The sequence below is a fragment of the Schistocerca gregaria genome, chromosome 1 (assembly GCF_023897955.1).
Source record: "Schistocerca gregaria isolate iqSchGreg1 chromosome 1, iqSchGreg1.2, whole genome shotgun sequence".
Classification (NCBI taxonomy): Eukaryota; Metazoa; Arthropoda; class Insecta; order Orthoptera; family Acrididae; genus Schistocerca; species Schistocerca gregaria.
In genome coordinates this window covers 984,787,247-984,807,087 of record NC_064920.1, presented here as the reverse complement: position 1 = coordinate 984,807,087, position 19,841 = coordinate 984,787,247, and the positions used below count along the sequence as shown (strand labels likewise).

The window sequence follows — 19,841 nt, the reverse complement described above, 5'->3', positions numbered from 1 at the left end:
ACGGTGCAACCTCGGCTGGAGACCGCAGGCAGTTGCAGTCGCGCGGAGTACGGCGACGTAACGGCTTCTTGTTGAGTGCTAAGATCAGCAAGAGGGCAAAGTGTTGTCTCGTGTCTCGGCAGTATAACACAAACTGCCTTTCCTAAATTGTTTCATAACGGGGTAGATCTATGACTTCGGAACCTTCTCTCCCCTAACCTATCTTCTAGTAGCTTGGATCGTGATCTGAGGCTCGGTTAGTAAATGATGAGAAATTTTAAAATAATAAATCTACACCAAATCCCTACATAGGCACACCTAAAACAGGAAATTTCTGGCATTGTTCTTATATTGAAATTCGTTACAGATTTCAACAAAAGACTGCATTTGGAAACATCCTGGCAGATTAAAACTTTGAACCGGACCAAGACTCGAACTTGGGACCTTTGCCTTTCGCGGGCAAGTGTTCTGCCAGAAGTGAAATGTAAGGACGGGGCTCGAGTCGTGCTTGGGTAACTTAATTGGTAAAGCACTTGCCCGCGAAAGACGAAGGTCCCAAGTTCGAGTCTCGGCCGAGCACAAAATTTTAATCTGCCAGGAAGTTTCAAATCAGCGCACACTCCGCTGCAGAATGAAAATCTCATTCTGGAGACTGCATTCCGTCAACCGCTATTGAATGATCTGGGAACTGTTCTTACCATAACAGCGATCCAGCAACCCCGCCATATTGCCTGACTGCTTTCACCTGTTAGCACTTCTGTTCAGAAAGTATAACTCCCCATAAACATTCGAGCATACCGTTCTAGATTCTTGAGAGAAAACGTACAGAATAGGACAGATTGTGTCAAAAATAAGCTGAGAAGTATGTCATGAGATGCGTCTGGTCAGCAACTGGGTTTGATACATGGTTCTGTATTTCAGGAAATTTCATAGCATTATGCTCTCTGAGGAAGAATGGTATATTCGTCCTACTCGCATACTGCTTTGAGATACTAATCGCGCAAACATCGCTTCTGCAGACGCTAAATTGTGCAGTGAGCTAGCTACTTCATTTGTGTACCCGTTTCTAGGGATGAACGAGGCGTGTCCTTCGTAGAATGCCACTTGCTGTCAAGGATGGCGGTAGCTGACTCATGAAGCCAACAACAAAAATTATTGTCGTAGGTAAATACGATAGCCTGTACGAACATCAGTATATTCAGCATAATGTGATAGGTACACGAATGTCACAAAATTATTGACAGGATGTATAACAGAAACGCCACCCAATGAAACTGCTAAATCAACTAAAATGGCTTCCCGGGTAAAGCTGCTTCTTGATTATAGTTAGTTAAAAAGTAAAAATCAGAAAATTTTCTGTTACTATATGACTGAACACTTTGCTTGAATTCTGTGTCCCTGCAACAGAAATGCTTTTTTAGGTACAAAAGTTTGTGCTTGGTATTAAAATCAGATTCTAAAAGAGCATTCGAGACTTTTCAACAATTGAGGCAAAAGGGATAGATAACATTCCATCAGATTTTCTGAAATTATTAGGGGAAGTGGCAAAAAAAAACGACTGTTCACGTTGGGGTCTAGAATGTATGATTCAGGTGACATATCACTGATTTTCGGAAAAAAATAATCGCTGCCCGACCGAAAACTGCAAGAGCTGCCAGAATTATCGCGCAGTCAGATTAACAGCTCATGCATGGGAGTTGCTGACAAGACTATACAGAAGAATGGAACAGAAAATTTAAGGCGTGCTAGGCGACGATCAGTTTGGCTTTAGGGAACGTAAAGGCAGCAGAAGGGAATTCTGAAGTTGCTGTCGATAATGGACGCAAGATTAAACAAACATCAAGAAACGTTCATAGGATTTGTCGATCTGAAGGAAACATTCCATGATGTAAAATGGAACAAGATGTTCGAATTAAAACAAAAATAGGGGTAAGCTATAAGGAGAGAAAGGTAATACACAATGCGTACAAGAGCTAAGAGGGAATAATAAGAGTGGACGACCACGAACGAAGTGCTAGGCTTAATAAGAGTGTGAGACAGAGATGTACTCTTTCACCCTTACTGTTCAATCTGTACATCAAAGACGCAATGATGGAAATAGAAGAAATGTTTAGGAGTGGTATTGACGTACAAGGTGAAAGGACTTCAAAGATACATCTACATCTGCATCTACATGACTACTCTGCAATTCACATTTAAGTGCTTGGCAGAGGGTTCATCGAACCACAATCATACTATCTCACTACTATTCCACTCCCGAACAGCGAGCGGGAAAAACGAACACCTAAACCTTTCTGTTCGAGCTCTGATTTCTCTTATTTTATTTTGATGATCATTCCTACCTATGTAGGTTGGGCTCAACAAAATAATTTCGCATTCGGAAGAGAAAGTTGGTGACTGAAATTTCGTAAATAGGTCTCGCCGCGACGAAAAACGTCTATGCTGTAATGACTTCCATCCCAACTCGTGTATCATATCTGCCACACTCTCTCCCCTATAACGTGATAATACAAAACGAGCTGCCCTTTTTTGCACCCTTTCGATGTCCTCCGTCAATCCCACCTGGTAAGGATCCCACACCGCGCAGCAATATTCTAACAGAGGACGAACGAGTGTAGTGTAAGGTGTCTCTTTAGTGGACTTGTTGCATCTTCTAAGTGTCCTGCCAATGAAACGCATCCTTTGGCTCGCCTTCCCGACAATATTATCTATGTGGTCCTTCCAACTGAAGTTGTTCGTAATTTTAACACCCAGGTACTTAGTTGAATTGACAGCCTTGAGAATTGTACTATTTATCGAGTAATCGGATTCCAACGGATTTCTTTTGGAACTCATGTGGATCATCTCACACGTTTCGTTATTTAGCGCCAACTGCCACCTGACACACCATACAGCAATCTTTTCTAAATCGCTTTGCAACTGAGACTGGTCTTCGGATGACCTTACTAGACGGTAAATTACAGCATCATCTGCGAACAATCTAAGAGAACTGCTCAGATTGTCACCCAGGTCATTTATATAGATCAGGAACAGCAAAGGTCCCAGGACAAGAGCTTCACTGTTGACATTACTAATGGTTCAAATGGCTCTGAGCACTGTGGGGCTCAACTGCTGTGGTCATCAGTCCCCTAGAACTCAGAACTACTTAAACCTAACTAACCTAAGGACATCACACACATCCATGCCCGAGGCAGGATTCGAACCTGCGACCGTGGCAGTCGCACGGTTCCGGACTGCGCGCCTATAACCGCGAGACCACCGCTGCCGGCCTGACATTACTATCTTGAGTGAAAGCGATCTTCTGAATGGAATGAACAGTCTAATGAGTGCAGAGTATGAACGGAGAGTAAATCGAAAAAAGACGAAAGTAACGAGAAGTAGCAGGAATGAGAACAGCGAGAAACGTAACATTAGTATTGGTGGCCACGAATTAAATGAAGTCAAGGAATTCTACTACCTAGGCAGCAAATTAAACAATGTTGGACGGAACAAGGAAAACTTCAAAAGCAGGCCAACACTAGCAAAAAGGGCGTTCTTGGCCAAGAGAAGTCTACTAGTATCCAACTTAGACCTTAACTTGAGGAAGAAACTTCTGAAAATGTACGTTTGGAGCACAGCATTATATGTTCGTGAGACATAGACTGTGGGAAAAGCAGAAGAGAATAGCGGCATTTGAGATGTAGTGCTACAGACAAATGTTGAAAATTAGATGGACTGATAAGTTTATGAATGAGGTGGTTCTGCGTAGAATCGGTGAGGAAAGGAATATGTGGAAAGGGATAGGATGATTGGACACCCGGAAAGACATCAGGGAATGACTTCCACGGTGCTAGAGGGAGATGTACAGAATAAAATCAGTAGAGGACGACAGAGATCGAAATACATCCAGCAAATAATTGAGGACGTAGGTTGCAAGTACTACTCTGAGATTAAGAGGTTGGCACAGGAGAGGAATTTGTGACGGGCCGCATCAAACCGTTTAGAAGACCGATGACTATAAAAAAAAAAAAAAAACGCCTCTACAGCTGCTGGCAAGGCAGATGCAAGCATTGTATGCTGATGTTGTCCCTACTTTACTGGTCATGGTGGCTATCACATTGTTATCACATCCATTTTTTATTTCTTTTCTTTATTGTTTGAAGGAGATAGGTACGTTACTTCTTAGCTACTTCTGAGCTCATGATCGATAATGCTATTGCTAATACTATTGTAATCTATCATAATGCTCTAACCGATAAGTTTTCATGCTATTTTTGTCCTGACAAATGTGATGATGAGTTAACTGGTTGTAGGCAGTCAATAGATATAGAAGAAACTGGCGATGAAAGAGGGCTTTCGAGTCCACAAGTTCTTAAGCATTAGGCTGTTGTCTGCTTCAGTGTGTCACGCTTTATCATGATCCCACGTATTTCTATAGGTATTGCTTACGATTCAGTCCACCATCGTAGTTCGTTGGAAGTGAAGGCATCCCCGGGAGTATCTCTTTAGTTGTTTGTCAACACATGACTTTCTGTTATTCCTATACTCTATCCTGTCTACTTGAACACAGGAAACGTCCATCCCAGGAGGGAGGCAGCGGCAGGGCTGACGAGCCTCACTTCAGACGCAAGTCGATGGGGATCCTGCTGTGTTAGAAAGCGCCCAGAATCATATGGAAGCCAAAGATTGAAATTGCGATCGCCATGTTTCCGTGTGCATTTGTTACAGAGATGGAAACAGTGGCGCGCAGGAAGTGGGTGCAAGCTACGAGATTATAATGCTACAATCCATTGGCAGCACTATATGGACTGGACCAACAATGAAACTAAACCAAGGAACATAAGCACAAAACAGTAGAATGTTGCGATAGAGCAGTTCGAATGGAGCCTGGCAGAAGAAAACTTGGAACACAGAGAACAACACTTGTAAGACTCTCTCTCCCCATCCAAACAGGCCTTGGAAGTCCCAACGGCAACGACAGGCCGTCGTGTCATCGTCAGACGACAGGCGTCACGGGATACTCGTACGGAGGGGCTTGTGGTCAGCACGCCGCTCTCCCGGCCGTATGTCAGTATACGAGACCGGGGCCGCTACTTCTCAATTAAGCAGCTCCTCAGGTTGCCTCATAAGGGCTGAATGCACCTCGTATGCCAACAGCGCTCGGCAGACCGTATGGTCACCCATCCAAGTGCTAGTCCAGCCCGACAGAGCTTTACTTAGGTTATCTGACGGGAGCCGGTGCTACCACTGCGGCAAGGCCATTGGCATCACTTGGAACACACGGAGTTCTCTATGTTTAGAGCCTACGAGGAGAGTGCTATCGATTGGGTTCTTGGAGAAGAACAATTGGAAACAGTTCTACTCTGCTGGAATCTAGAACAAGTGTGTCTCACAGATGCTTTATTGAAATGGTAGCTTCACGAATGTCTTCCACAGACGCCTGATCTACACTCTGTTGCTGAAACTGTTGTGGGTCTTCCCAACGCGATTACCCAAAACTTTGAAAAGGAAACAACCACGGTCGTCCCGGTCATCGTCTGCAGTCATGTTTCACCTCTCACTAATCTGCTTGGTGCCCCAACATCTGATTCAGGAGGCGGTACGCCTTAGCTTTTTTTTATGCGACCAAACTGCTTAGGTCATCGGTCCCTAAGCGTACTCATTGCTTAATCGAACTTAAACTAACTTACTTTATGGACAACACAGACACACACACACATACACACACTCACACACATATACATGCCTGAGGGAGGATTCGAACCTCCGACGAGGGGAGCAGCACGGACCGTTACAAGACGCCATAGACCGCGTGGCTACCTCTCGCGGCCTTGCTTTTCTGAAGCCTCATCTTACCGTCTGTAAAAAGATCGATGTTCCAAGAATGAAACAGCTACCATCGACGTACCTTACCTTAGCAGAAGATCTTGCTGAGAACCCGAGAAAATTCTGGTCACACGTAAAATACCAAAGCGGCTCCAAGGCTACTGTCCAGTCATTCATTGGCCAGTCTGGCGTGGCGATAGAAAGCAGCAAAACAAAAGCCGATGTTTTAAAAATCCCAATAAGATACCACTCACGTAGGAGGATGATACGAACATACTGTCGTTCGAGAGTGGTATAGACTTTCATGTGGCAGAAATATTAATAGGCCGCCCTGGTGCATAGATGCAACTCAAAGGGTTGAGAACAAATAAGTCATCAGATCCGGATGGATCATAATTAGGTTTACAGAATACTCGACTGCGATGGCCCATATCGCGAATCTCTCGCACAGCACGAAGTTCCAAGAGACTGGAAGAAAGCTGAGCTGACCTCTGTATATAAGTAGGGAAAAGAAGGGAACCTCAAAATACGGACCAGTACCCTTAACATAGGTATGCTGCAGGATTGTTGAACATATTTTCAGTTCGTATGTGGTAAATTTCATTGAGACGTCTGTGCACAAATCAGCACTGGTTTAGAAAGCATTGATCGTGCAAAATTCAACTTGCACTTTTCATACAACAAATCTTGCCAACTATGAATGAAGGGCAACAGGTAGATTCCATATTCCTCAATTTCCGGAAAGCGTTTGCCGCTGCAGGCTTTATGAAAGTCTGAGCATACGGAGTAGGCTGTCAGATATGTGAGTACCTTCAGGACTACTTAAGTAAGGGGACCCGGTACGCTCTCCTCGACAGCGAGTGTTCATCGAAGACAAGGGTATTGCCAGGAGCCCCAGGGAAATGTGATAGGACCGTTCTTATTCTCTATATACATAATTGATTTACAGGACGGGGGAAGGTGCAATCTGCGGATCTTCCCTGATGATGATGTGGTGTCATCGTTGAGTGATTTTAGAAGGATACAATACGACTTTGCCAAATCTGCAGTTAGTGTTATGAATGGCAACTTGCTCTAAATGTAGAAAAATATCAGTTAAAGCCGATGAGTAGGAAAAATAATCCCTTAGTGTTCTAATGCAGCATTAGTAGTGTACTGCTTGACACAATCACGTCAACTGAATATCTGGGCGTAACGTTACAGGGCGACATGAAATGGAAGGAACAGGTGAGGATTGTGGTGGGTAAGACAAATACTCGACTTAGGCTTATTGGAGAATATTAGGAGCATGTGGTTCATCTGTAACTGGAGTGTTTGGGATTCCCACCATGTCGTCGGACCACATCAGGGGCGGGTCGCCAAATATGCTACCGGTAGGTTCTATCAACAAGAGAGTATTGCGTAGATGCTTCCTGGACTCAAATGGGAGTACTGGGAGGAAAGATGACATTCTTTCCGCTGAACACAATTGAGAAAAATTAGAGAACTGGCATTTTATGATCACCATACAACGATTTTAAGATTGCCAACGTACATTTTGTGTAACGACCACGAAGATAAGATAAATTAGGGCAGCTGCGAAGTTGTATAGCCGCTTGTTTTTCCTTCGCTCTATTACGAGTGGAACAGGAAAGGAAGCGACTATTTGTGGTAAGTTCAATTGGCTCTAAGCACTATGGAACTTAACATCTGAGGTCATCAGTCCCCTACAACTTAGAACTGCTTAAACCTAACTAACCTAAGGACATCACACACATCCATGCCCGGGGCAGGATTCAAACCTGCGACCGTACCGGTCGCGTGCTTCCGTACGGAAACGCCTTGAACCGCTCGGCCACGTATAGTAAGTGGTACTCCAATCACGCACCACACGGTGGTGGCAATCTGCGATTAGTAGTGGCAAACGAAACCCACACCATGCATCAGAAGACCGCTTATGGAATACACACGTAGACGGAGATGTAGATGTAGAGAGGAAACTGAAATCCTATTTAACATACCTCTGGTGAAGTATAGTGAGGAACAGTCACTGTGGTCTTGGCGTAGCGTCTTTGACTGCTACTTAAAATATCAAATGTAAAAGGCTCGATTACAGCCACTTCTTAAATTACGGAAAAGATTCATGCACAGTGATGGCCGAAGATTCGTGGTATAGGGAAGGACCGTCTCTCTGCCAACGGTCTTGTAAAAGAGGATCGAGCAACGGGTAGCTCAGAACGCAACGGGAAGTTCAGAACACACATTTGCCAGTGTTTCCAATTGCCTTGCTTTCGGCATCCTCATGCTGTTGATTATTTCTTATGGGTCTGTGTAGAACCATCAGAAATGATCAACAACATGAGGATGCCGAAAGCAAGGCAATTGGAAACACTTCATTAAAGGGAGACGATTTATATCCGTAGATATGTGAGCTGTAATTGATAAAAATATCATGATGATCATTCCACCGGCAAAGTGTTCCTAACTCCGATCTCTGAAAGGGGAATGATTAGACCAGGTTACCCTGCGAAAAAAGATTGAATATCAAGCGAAAGGAGAACATTCTAAATGTCAGAGCGTGGAACGTCATAACTATGAAGGTGGTACTGAATTTACAAAAACCACAAAAGATAATACATGATCTTAATCTTAATATAGCACGTGTCAGTGAAGTGAAATTGAAAGACGATAATATTTTCTGATAAGAAGAATATAGGGTAATACGAGCAACAGTAGAGTATGGTATAATGGGAATAGGATTTGTTATGAACAAGAAACCAAGGCAGGGAGTGAGTTATTTTGAACACTTCAGTGACAGGGTGTTTCTCATCAGAAGCGAGGGCTAACGAACATCACCAGCAGCAGTTCAGATTTAGATGCCCCGACGTCATAAAATCAAAATCAAAGGATGGGTGTATGTATGAAGAATTTTGAGGTTGTAGATACTGCAAATTATGACTAATACCACAGGCAGTCGACCTGAAAATGAATGTATATATAGAAGCTGAACAGAGATATATAAGTAGAACGATGGTAACTGCGAAGAAACCTTCGGTAAAAGAAGAAATACTTCACCTGATTCAGTGAAAGAAGAGAGTATAAAAGTGCTCAGGGATACAACAACATTAGTCACTCAAAAAAGAAATAAAATGAAAGTTCAGGGCAGCTAAAGCCAAATAGTTTCAGGATAAATATGTATAAATATGAAAATAAAGTGTCGCCAAAGGGACCGATCCACCATATACAAAAGTTAAAAAAATCTTTTGTGAAACTAAAAGTAAATGTATCAGCATAAAGATTGCATGAGGAATTCAGATGTTAAAAGCAGAAGAGTGAGTGAAAATGTAGAAGGGATACATCTGAACCCTCCACTGACGTGAAAGAGGGAGAAACAGAAGTCGGTTTGATGGCGATATGCTCTTTGCAAGACTAGTCATCAAATGACCCCGTAGTCGCAGATAATATTCCTTCGAAATTTGAAAACGTATTGGGAGAAGTGGCAACAAAACGACTACTTAAGCTGGTGTGTAGAATCAATGTTACTGGAGACACAGTACGACACTTTCGGAAAGATATCATCCACAGAATTCAGATGATAGCAAAGGCAGATAAGTGCGACAACTGTGGCATAATCAGCTTAAAAGCTCATGCACCAATGTTACTGAGAAACATAACATAAAGAAAGATGAAAAACAGAAACTGAGGACATCTTTTAGGTGACGATCTATTTGCTAGAAAATGTAAAGGAATCATTGAGGCAGTTTCGACGTTTTAATTCTTGATGAATGAAAGGCACTAAAACAATTAAGGCACGTTCAAATGATACGTTGATGTAGTAAAAGCATTCGACTATGTAAAATGGTACAAGTTCTTAGAAATTTTCACAAAAATGTAAGTGTAGGGCCAACGGAAAAAGTGGAGATGTACAATATGTATAACAATCAAGAAGAAACAATGAAATTGGACGATCAAAAACGAATGCTCGGATTAAAAAAGGTGTAAACCAGGCATGATGATGTCGTTGGCGCCAACTGTTCAACTGTTCATCGAAGAACTTACGACGGAAGTAAAAAGTGCATTCAGGATGGGATTTAATTTACAATGTAAGAATATCAGTGCTAAGATTTGCTTATGATACTGCTACTCTCAGTGAAAGCCAGGAAGATTCACAGGACAGAGAGACTGGAATAAACAGTCTACTGAGCACAGAAATGCAGTAGAAGGAAAAGGTAGGAAGGTGGAATTACGAGGACGGGTAGAAATGAAATTAATGAGGAGCTTACCATACGTTTTCCCTATGGCGGTGTACACTCCTGCGTTAGTATCCTTGGTAACTAATATCCGTGTATTGTTAATGCATTTTGCGATAGATAGACACTCACGGTACGTCAGCGCACTGCGTCACCACTGATTTATAAAGGGTGCTTCGGAAGAGTCGGTAAAACTATGTGAAATCGTCTTCAGTTGCCTTTTGTGACGTAGTTAGGGACCGCCTGTTCTCTCATCGCTTTTCAGACCCACAAAGAAGGGAAGAACTTGATTACATTCTGGTGACCTGCAATCCGTCACGCTGATGCCATCCACTACTCCCCCACCCAGTCATACATTCAGGACTCAGTTTATTTCTTAATACGGCTCTACTGCGCTTAGAAGACGTTAACATATTTTTGTACACTGTAACGACAAAGGTCATGGGATACTTCCCAGTATAGTATCGGACATTCTTTTGCCCAGTTAGTGCAGCAACTCGACGTGGCGTGGACTCAAAAAGTCGTTGGAAGTCCTCTGCAGAAATACTGAGCCATGCGGCCTCTTTAACCACCCATAATTGCGGAAGTGTTGCTATTGCAGGCTCTTTTTTCACCAACTGACCTCTCGAGTAGGTCCCATAAATGTTAGATGGAATTCATCTCGGGCGATCTGGACAGCCTAATCATTCACTCATTGTCCTGAATGTTCTTCAGACCAATCGGGAATATATTTTTCCCATTACCATGGCGCATTATCGTGAAGTCCCTCAATGGCAGCAAATCGTCTCCACTTAGCCGAACATAACCACTTTTACTCAACGATCAGTTCAGTAGCGCCAGATGACCCACTCCATTGCATGTAAACATTGCTCTCAGAATTATGGAGCCACCACCAGCATGCACACTGTCTTGTTGACAACTTGGGTCCATTACTTCGTGGAGTCTGCGTCACGGTAGAAACATACCATCAGATCTTATCAACTGAAATCGGGACTCATTTTACCAGGCCTGTCCAGTCCTGTTGTTTAATGTCCAATCGATGTGTTCTCGAGCCCAGGAGAGGCGATGCAGGCGATGTACTCTCAGCAAATGCCATCGTGTCGGTCGTCTGCTCCTATAGCCCATTAATGCCAACTTCCACAGCACGGATACGTTTGTCCTACGTTCCACATTAGGTTCTACGGTTATTTCACGCAGTATTGCTTTTCTGTTAGCGCTGACAACTCTTCGCAAGAACCGCTTCTCTTGGTTGTTAAGTGAACACCGCCGGCCACCGCGTTTTCCGTGGTGAGAATTAATGCCTGAAATTTGATATTCTCGGTACACTCTTTACATTGTGGATCTCCGAATACTGAATTACCTCACGATTTCCGAAATGGAATGTCCAATGCTCCAGCTTCCATCCGGCGTTCAAAATCTACAATCACGGTCATTAAAATTGCTACACCACGTAGATGACGTGCTACAGACGCGAAATTTAACCGACAGGAAGAAGATGCTGTGATATGCAAATGATTAGCTTTTCAGAGGATTCACAGAAGGTTGGCGCCGGTGGCGACACCTACAACGTGCTGACATGAGGAATGTTTCCAACCGATTTCTCATACACAAATAGCAGTTGACCGGCGTTGCCTGGTGAAACGTTGTTGTGATGCCTCGTATAAGGAGGAGAAACGCGTACCATCACGTTTCCGACTTTGATAGAGGTCGGATTGTAGCCTATCGCGATTGCAGTTTATCGTATCGCGACATTGCTGCTCGCGTTGGTCGAGATCCAATGACTGTTAGCAGAATATGGAATCGATGGGTTCAGGAGGGTAATACGGAATGCCGTGCTGGATCCCAACAGCCTCGTGTCACTAGCAGTCGAGATGTCAGGCATCTTATCCGCATGGCTGTAACGGATCGTCCAGCCACGTCTCGATCCCTGAATCAACAGATGGCGACATTTGCAAGACAACAACTATCTGCACGAACTGTTCGACCACGTTTGCAGCAGAACGGACTATCAGATCGGAGACCATGGCTGCGGTTGCCCTTAACGCTGAATCACAGACAGGAGCGCCTGCGATGGTGCAATCGACGACGAACCTGGGTGATCGAATGGCAAAACGTAATTTTTTCGGATGAATCCAGGTTCTGTTAACAGCATCATGATGGTTGCACCCGTGTTTGGTGACATCGCGGTGAACGCTCATTGGTAGCGTGTATTCGTCATCGCCGTAGTGGGGAATCACCCTGCGAGATGGTATGGGGTGCCATTGGTTACACGTCTCGGCCACCTCTTGTTCGCATTGACGGTACTTTGAACAGTGGACGTTACACTTCAGATGTGTTACGACCCGTGGCTCTACCTTTCATTCCCTCGCAGCGAAACTCTACGTTTCAGCAGGATAATGCACGACCGCACGTTGCAGGTCCTGTACGGGCCTTTCAGGATACAGAAAATGTTCGACTGCTGCCCTGGTCAGCACATTCTCCAGGTCTCTCACCAATTGGAAACGTCTGGTCAATGGTGGCCGAGCAACTGGCTCGTCACAATATACCAGTACCTACTCTTGATGAACTGTGGTATCGTTTTGAAGCTGCATGGGCAGCTGTACCTGTACACGCCATCCAAGCTCTCTATCCAATCTCTGTTTGACTCAATGCCGTTATTACGACCAGAGGTGGTTGTTCTGGGTACTGATTTCTCAGCATAACGCTGTCGCATGACTTTTATAACCTCAGTTTACTTAACCCACTCCATTAACAGTAATTAATTTTATGCAACTAAGACATTATTTATGTTAATTTTGAATAATTAATCCCGAAATGAAATGAATAAGACATTTTTTGTAGGAAACTTAATGCTAACAAATTTATAGAGTAACACCTTTTCACTGGATGCCGCCCTTTTCGAGTTATTCAAGAAAAGCCTAAAACAGTGACACTGAAACAACCGCCACGCTTGTTCCTCACCGCTCAGGATTTTCAGTATGTTAATCATAGCAGTCCCTCCTACCGACATACAAAAAATTGCGGTACACGGTTATTTATTTGCCATTTCTTTCTTTGTTAACGGGTCTATAGGGTAGGTGGGATGAGTTGTGTTTCGTCGTAGCACCAGACAGTAAAATTACACCAGCAGCAAGGGCAGCGCAAATTGGATGTTGCTTGCTCGCACGTGCCGTGGGTAAATTTTGCAGTCTTGTCATTGTTGTGGCTAGATGCTTCAGAAGAATGAAGGCTGACAATGAAGCCGTTATTTGCGGATTTATTTTGTGAATAATATAATCAGAGTTTCTAAAGGATGGTATACAGCACGAAATTAGTGCTAATACAGCTGTTTTTAGCTTGATTTATGTTTCTGCTGTATTATTTGAGCAAAGAATGTTACTCCCAAGTTCTGACAAATACGAGGATTTTCTGTGAACGTCAAATTTTGCTTTTCGTTTTTTGGCTCCGACCCGAAATTGAACATAGTTGTATACGTATGCTTCAAGCGGTATTTAAAGACAGCAAAATTAACGGAAAGAAAAAGATCTAATCAAAACCGTGAATTTGCAATAATCCTTTCTACGGCTTGCCAGTGCCGCTCTAACGTGAACAGCCATTCTTAAAACTTGAATTTATCCTATATTTCAGTTATTGGTAATGTTAGGAACATCATCTACACAAAAAATGTATTATACAAGTGTCGAAAACCTTCTTTTTAAGTCATCAAATATTGTGAAAAATACACTGCCCCACAAAAAGTGAAAGAAGGCAGTGTCACATCTCGATGTAACTTCGTCTATGTAAACGCCTTCGACGTGTATGTAAATGATTACAACTGTAACTCTCTGTGACAAGTAGAACAGCCTCCAGAGCCCATATTGTTGTTTGTATTTAGTGTTGTTGCCAGTCCTGGTAGGGTATATAAGGGGGTGTGAACGGCACTAGATGTGGACTGATGACCGTGAAGAACACGCATATGCCGCGTATTCATGCGAGACAGCGTTATCAGTACGTTATAGAGTTTGAAAGTGGCCTTATTTTGTGTCTCATTTGGCGGCTGTTCGAATCGTGATATACCCAGCATTCGGATGTGGCCGTGGCCCGTTGTTGGAATGCAGGAGAACGGGAGGGGGGGGGGGGGGCATACACACTCGTTCAGGTTTCGGTCAACCCGCGTCTGACGACTTATGGGGCGGCCGGTTAATAATAAGAAATAGGAAATATTGCTCGCCGTCTGTTACGAGAGCCTGGAAACTACTACTGCGGTCAGTCAGAAAGCGATGGAAAACATACTAATCATAGTTTCCAGTCTGCTATATATATAATTAGAACTCAAAATTCTTAATTATTACTATTATGATGAATATTACTGTGTTGTGTGTGTGAAAGTTTATCATATATAAACTTTCACTTTTATACTTACATTTGTAACTGCAAACAGAGTAACTCACCAAGAAAGAGAAGCACCCGCAAGGGAGGACAAACGAAATGAAATAGGATGTTGTTTCAATTTTTAATCCATTGCAACAAATTTACGGAGAGCTTAGAAGTATGACGTTGTACCCCTTCTAGTCTAGATGCAGTCGTTACTTCGGTTGGGAAGGGTAACATAATGACGCTGTATCACCTCTCAGGGGTTAAGTACCTATCAGCAGGCGCTAGTTGGAGAGCGGCAGTCTCGCGCGTCTTCCGGTGGACGCGGCATTGTGGTGCTGCGACGACAGTGGAGAGTTAGTAGCGAACTCGTGAGAACTGCAATGGATTAGAGTCTGTCGAGTGAAAATGCAGTGAAAGGGCTGGGAATACGAAATGTGCGAAGCTGAATTATAAATACATACTATAATAGCACGCTGAGAGAAACATTTCGTTGCAATGGAGATGTTGAAAAGTCTGTCATGTGTTTGTAGTGAATGACCCTCTATAATGGCAAGTCTCATCAAAGGGAATGATTTGCCCTGTTATCCACTATTCGAACGAAGATAAATCAAGTGAAATCGTCTTACAGGTAGGTTGCAGTTTAGTACTTCATGGAATCATTGGCAGCCGTCATGATCACGAAGTCAGAAACCTTCAAATTGTAAAATTGTGGGGGAGCGAGGGGGGGGGGGGGGCTTATGAACTCTTGTAACTGATCGGCGATTTCCTGGACACCGGCATTGGGAAGGAATTGACGATCGAGCTAGTCCGACACATGATACACCAGCTCTTGCTCGTCTCGGGAGCACCTCAGCGTCAGACAGAAGAGACACGTGCCGTATGTGGAAAGCACTGTCCGGTTGAAAAATGTCACCACGGTACTGCGTATACGTAGGATGTCTATGATACGCAGTTGTGCCGTAAGAGTTCCCTCAGTCACTACCAGCTGTGGTTTCAAGTAATACTTTGTGTCTCGTCTCACCATTGACGCTAGCATTAACACCGCTGTGCCTCTCCGAAACTTTGGAATAATGGCTCTCTGCCTGCGGTGCCACCATACTCTACACCGATGGCAATCCAGGATAGTGAAGAACCCCTGTAACCAATGCGATGCCGTTTAGTAGCAGTCCATGGTTCCCGGTTATGGAATATCTCCATCGCTGCAGTTTGTGTTGTGGAGTTAACGGCTGCCTACACATTGGACGACAATTCCTCAGCTAGGATGCCGCTACCACCCAATGGTACGAGATGATACAGTATTTTGCATGGGGTCCTTCACTTGCTCTCGGATAACAAGAGACCGAGAGAGGTGGCGCAATGGTTAGCACACTGGACTCGCATTCAGGAGGACGACGGTTCAATGCCACGTCCGCCCATCCTGATGTAGGTTTTCCGTGATTTCATTGAGTCGCTTCAGGCAGCTTCCGGGAAGGAACCTTTGGAAGGTCACGGCCGGCTTCCTTATCCAGCCTTCCCTAATCGAATCAGACCGATGACTTCGCTGTTTGCTCTCTTCCCCATACAACCCAACCTAACCCTCGGATAACAGACGCATATGTGAAGGGGATACAATGGGCTTCTGGCACGTTACGACGATTAAAGTTGCTTTTCCAAACTTTGTCAACATATGATTCAGTATATTAATGTTTGAGTTGTTAAATTTCAAAGTGAAACGGATGACTATCTTTCCCTTAAAACACAGTTTTAAGAAAAAAAGAGGCGCTAGATAATTAGGCTATAAAGCTACAAATCGGTCAGAATGCGCAAATGTATGAGAAAATTAACTGTTACACGTTTCAACATGATCGGAGCAATATTTTGCTCAAAATCGGTGTTTTTACAAAAAAATTAAAGGGGCTAAAGATTAAACTTGTATGAACATTTGTATGAAGCTGCGGTTCGATATAAAAACAGTAACTATGTCAACCTATTAATCTACCTATAATGATTTTCGAATAATTTACTGAAAACTAAATTTTTAACAAAAACGCCCTTATTTGTAATAGATTAAGTATCACTTATATTAATGATACAAAAGTTTTGATTACAGTATCTGATGAAACCCATTAAATGATAGAGCTATAACAAGTTTCAAGTCTTTCATATAAATAACAATCAATCCAAGATCTCCTAAAGTGATAGCTCAGAGGCAGAGTTTAGATGCAGGTGAGCTAAAACTTTTTCTGTAATTAAAGCCTACATAATTCCATTCATACAAAAGTTATGAAGATTCTAAATTGATTTATGACACTGTTATAAAATACTATGTGCCCGAGAAAGCGGCCATTTAGATGCTGCTATTTTGGGATAGAGGCGATGACGGCATTTCCTTCAGCCGTCCTCTGCGCCATTATATGAATACGTCCTGAGAGGCAGTGATTTTACTTCGCTCGCACCTAGCTACCATTCGCTCCGCGTCAGTATACGCCGGCTTACGCACTGCCTCGCGTGACGTAACAACCTTGCCGCTACTAAACGCATGTTTTTCGTAATACTATAAAGTGGACTCGCAAGGACTTTACACCGTCCTGGATTGCTTAGATTTCGCGAAAGTAACTGTTTGCGTGGCACCAATAATGTTACCAAACGACGTGGCAAGCGGCGACTTCATTTTCCACTTGTGTGGCAATCAATTAAATCCGATTATCAGAACTCAGGGCGAACGACCATTTAATGGAAAGTTATGGTAGAGGTCACCGCTGCACTGCTCATGGAGCTGATTACGATACAATTATTATTATTATTATTATTATTATTATTATTATTATTATTATTACTATCAGGAATATTACTATGTTGTTGATGTGGCCACAAGCCGGAGTGAATAGCAGCACAAAGTAGCGCTGTAAACGTTGTTGTCGTTGTGTTCTTCAGTCTGAGACAGGTTTGATGCAGATCTCCATGCATGCTACTCTATCCTGTGCAAGCTTCTTCATCTCCCAGTACCTACTGCAACGTAAATCCTTCTGAATCTGCTTTGTGTATTCATCTCTTGGTCTCCCTCTACGATTTTTACCCTCCACGCTGCCCTCCAATACTAAACTGCTGATCCTTGATACCTCAGAATATGCTCTACCAACCGATCCCTTCTTCTAGTCAAGCTGTGCAACAAATTTCTCTTCTCTGCAATTCTATTCAATACCTCCTCATTACTTATGTGATCTACCATCTAATCTTCAGCATTTTTCTGTAGCACCACATTTCTAAAGCTTTTCATGCAGTGCAGTGCTTTTTTAGAACAATATTAAGACTATTTAACTAAAAAGAAATAAATATATACTTCCGTTTATTGACAGGAAATCTAAATAACAAGATAAAAACTTTTTACAATGCTTGATATTGGAATCAACGTTCTTAGTATTGCGACCGACTATCTTAGAAACTTGTGACGTTTTATAATTTGACATTGCCGTGTATAGATAAAGATAACTGTATTATGGCACTATTGGACGGCAAAGTAACTTATGCTTAACTTACACTACTTGTTACACACACATAACTGTGTGTTAATTAAACCTGGTTTATCTACAATAAAAAAAATGTGTCCGTTGTTACAGAATGTTATGGATGAGCAGAAGAGAATCTTGAAGCAGAAAGAAAACGAATGCAATAACTTATCAACTCTATCTCCATCAAATGATTCAGGTGAGTCTACCCTGACATATTCTTTCGTCCATACACGTAGGAACCCACATTCTTGTGATAATGTTGTCATTTTCTTTGTATTACATTTAGACCAACAGAGATATGATTTTCTTACTCGTAATACACTTCATGAGGAAGATTAGGAATGGACTTATACATATAGTTCAGAACAACCGTTAGATTTAATAAAGTTAAATTACTGAATTACGTGAACTTGAAAATCATTTCTCGTGTTGAAAGTCATAGAACAGACTTAATGAACGTTAAATACGCTAGCATGTGAACTATTTTAAAGCCTCATTCAGCCGAAGAGCTCAATCTTTTGGAAGTACAGTACGCTCGCTCTGTGAACCAGGTGCCCATACCTCACCCTGAATACATACTGCGCAAAACAATTAAGGGATCATTTTTCGAAAGCCCGAGATTGTTTTGGCCAGAAGTTTCAAATTTGGCTCAAAGGTGTGTACAACGTTCCTCCTTAAAGGCGCTAAAGCGTGGTGCGCTGCGACATCACCCACGAACTGACGCTTCAAGCAACAAGGTGTCGACACATGCGAAAAAAAGATCACAGCTCAGAAGTTAATGTGAGTTGTAAGTAGGATTAATGTCGTCACCCGTCACGGTCGCCGCAAATTTCACAACAATTCTGTTCAGCTCCACCGTGGACTTGTCGCGTGATTGAAGGGTCACCACATCACTCCTTACCTACATCTTATCTTCTTTAGATGCCTCTGCGATGGTGTGCAGATCTGTGACGCCGACCGTTGAAATCACGTGATTTTTTATGAATGGTCGAGGAAAACATTTCAGACACTCCTCTGTATCGACACAAAGAGGCTTCACGGGGTAGCATAAACGGTGTCAATAAAACCAGCCTTTCCTCTGGGGCACTAATATAAATGAAGACAAATTGTAAATTAAAACTGCTACCAAATAACTCGAAAAGTTATACGCTCTAATAACGTTTCGACGGACATGAGCTATACATTTTTAATATATATGGTGTATAAGCTTACACTCGAAACGTTCTTGACCTCTTTTCTTAAAACTTTTAACAGTACTCTAATAAACGTCCAGTGGACCTAGACTACATGTTTTTAATTTATATTCTATACAAATACATACATACTATATAAAGGGGAAAGAATTTAGTTCAAATCTCGAGGTCTTTTAACGATTTACTTCATATTTTTACACAATACCCTAACAAACCTTTGGACGCAAATACGCTATATCCTTTTTAATGTATGTAGTATATAAATATGTATATCATATAACGGAGAAAAGTTGTTAACATAAATTTCTAAAAATTATTAACAGTTTAACTTCAAATTTTTACATTATACTTTCATAAACGTTTGGACGGACATTATCTGTACATCTATGTACAGCAACAAAAGTGAATCAGCTGTGTATAAATCAGTTTAAATCACACTCGTATCACGTTTAGTTCGGGAATTACAACCCTTCAAAATAGCAGGGGCGGATACCAGACGCTGTACAAAATACGTGAATTTGTGGTGAGGGATGTACTGGCGGTGGAATGTTGATTTAAATGAGGTTTTCAAATGTGTGTCCACAACGCAACGCGCCTTCTAAGGGATGTGCGGGCGACATATAACGTTGCCCGTGTCACGGAGAGACACTCTTCCTCTATGCGCCGTTGTAGATCATCTGGGATTATAGCCTCAGTGACATAAACACGATTCTTTAGATATTCTTACAAAAATAAATTTAGTTGTATTAAACAGGCCATTCATGAGGACTACAGCGCCCCAACCATCTTCC

The 19,841-nt window shown here is 42.6% G+C and overlaps 1 protein-coding gene across 1 annotated transcript in view; it reads left to right on the top strand.

Annotated features, from left to right (window-relative positions):
• Window positions 1-19,841, top strand: part of LOC126311686 (parathyroid hormone/parathyroid hormone-related peptide receptor-like) — a gene marked incomplete at its 3' end in the record, with an annotated part of 548,841 nt that overhangs the window by 481,470 nt on the left and 47,530 nt on the right. Inside the window, exon 4 of the mRNA XM_049992236.1 lies at window positions 17,966-18,053. Coding sequence (XP_049848193.1) covers window positions 17,966-18,053 — 88 coding nt within the window. The remainder of the gene's footprint in view (window positions 1-17,965; window positions 18,054-19,841) is intronic.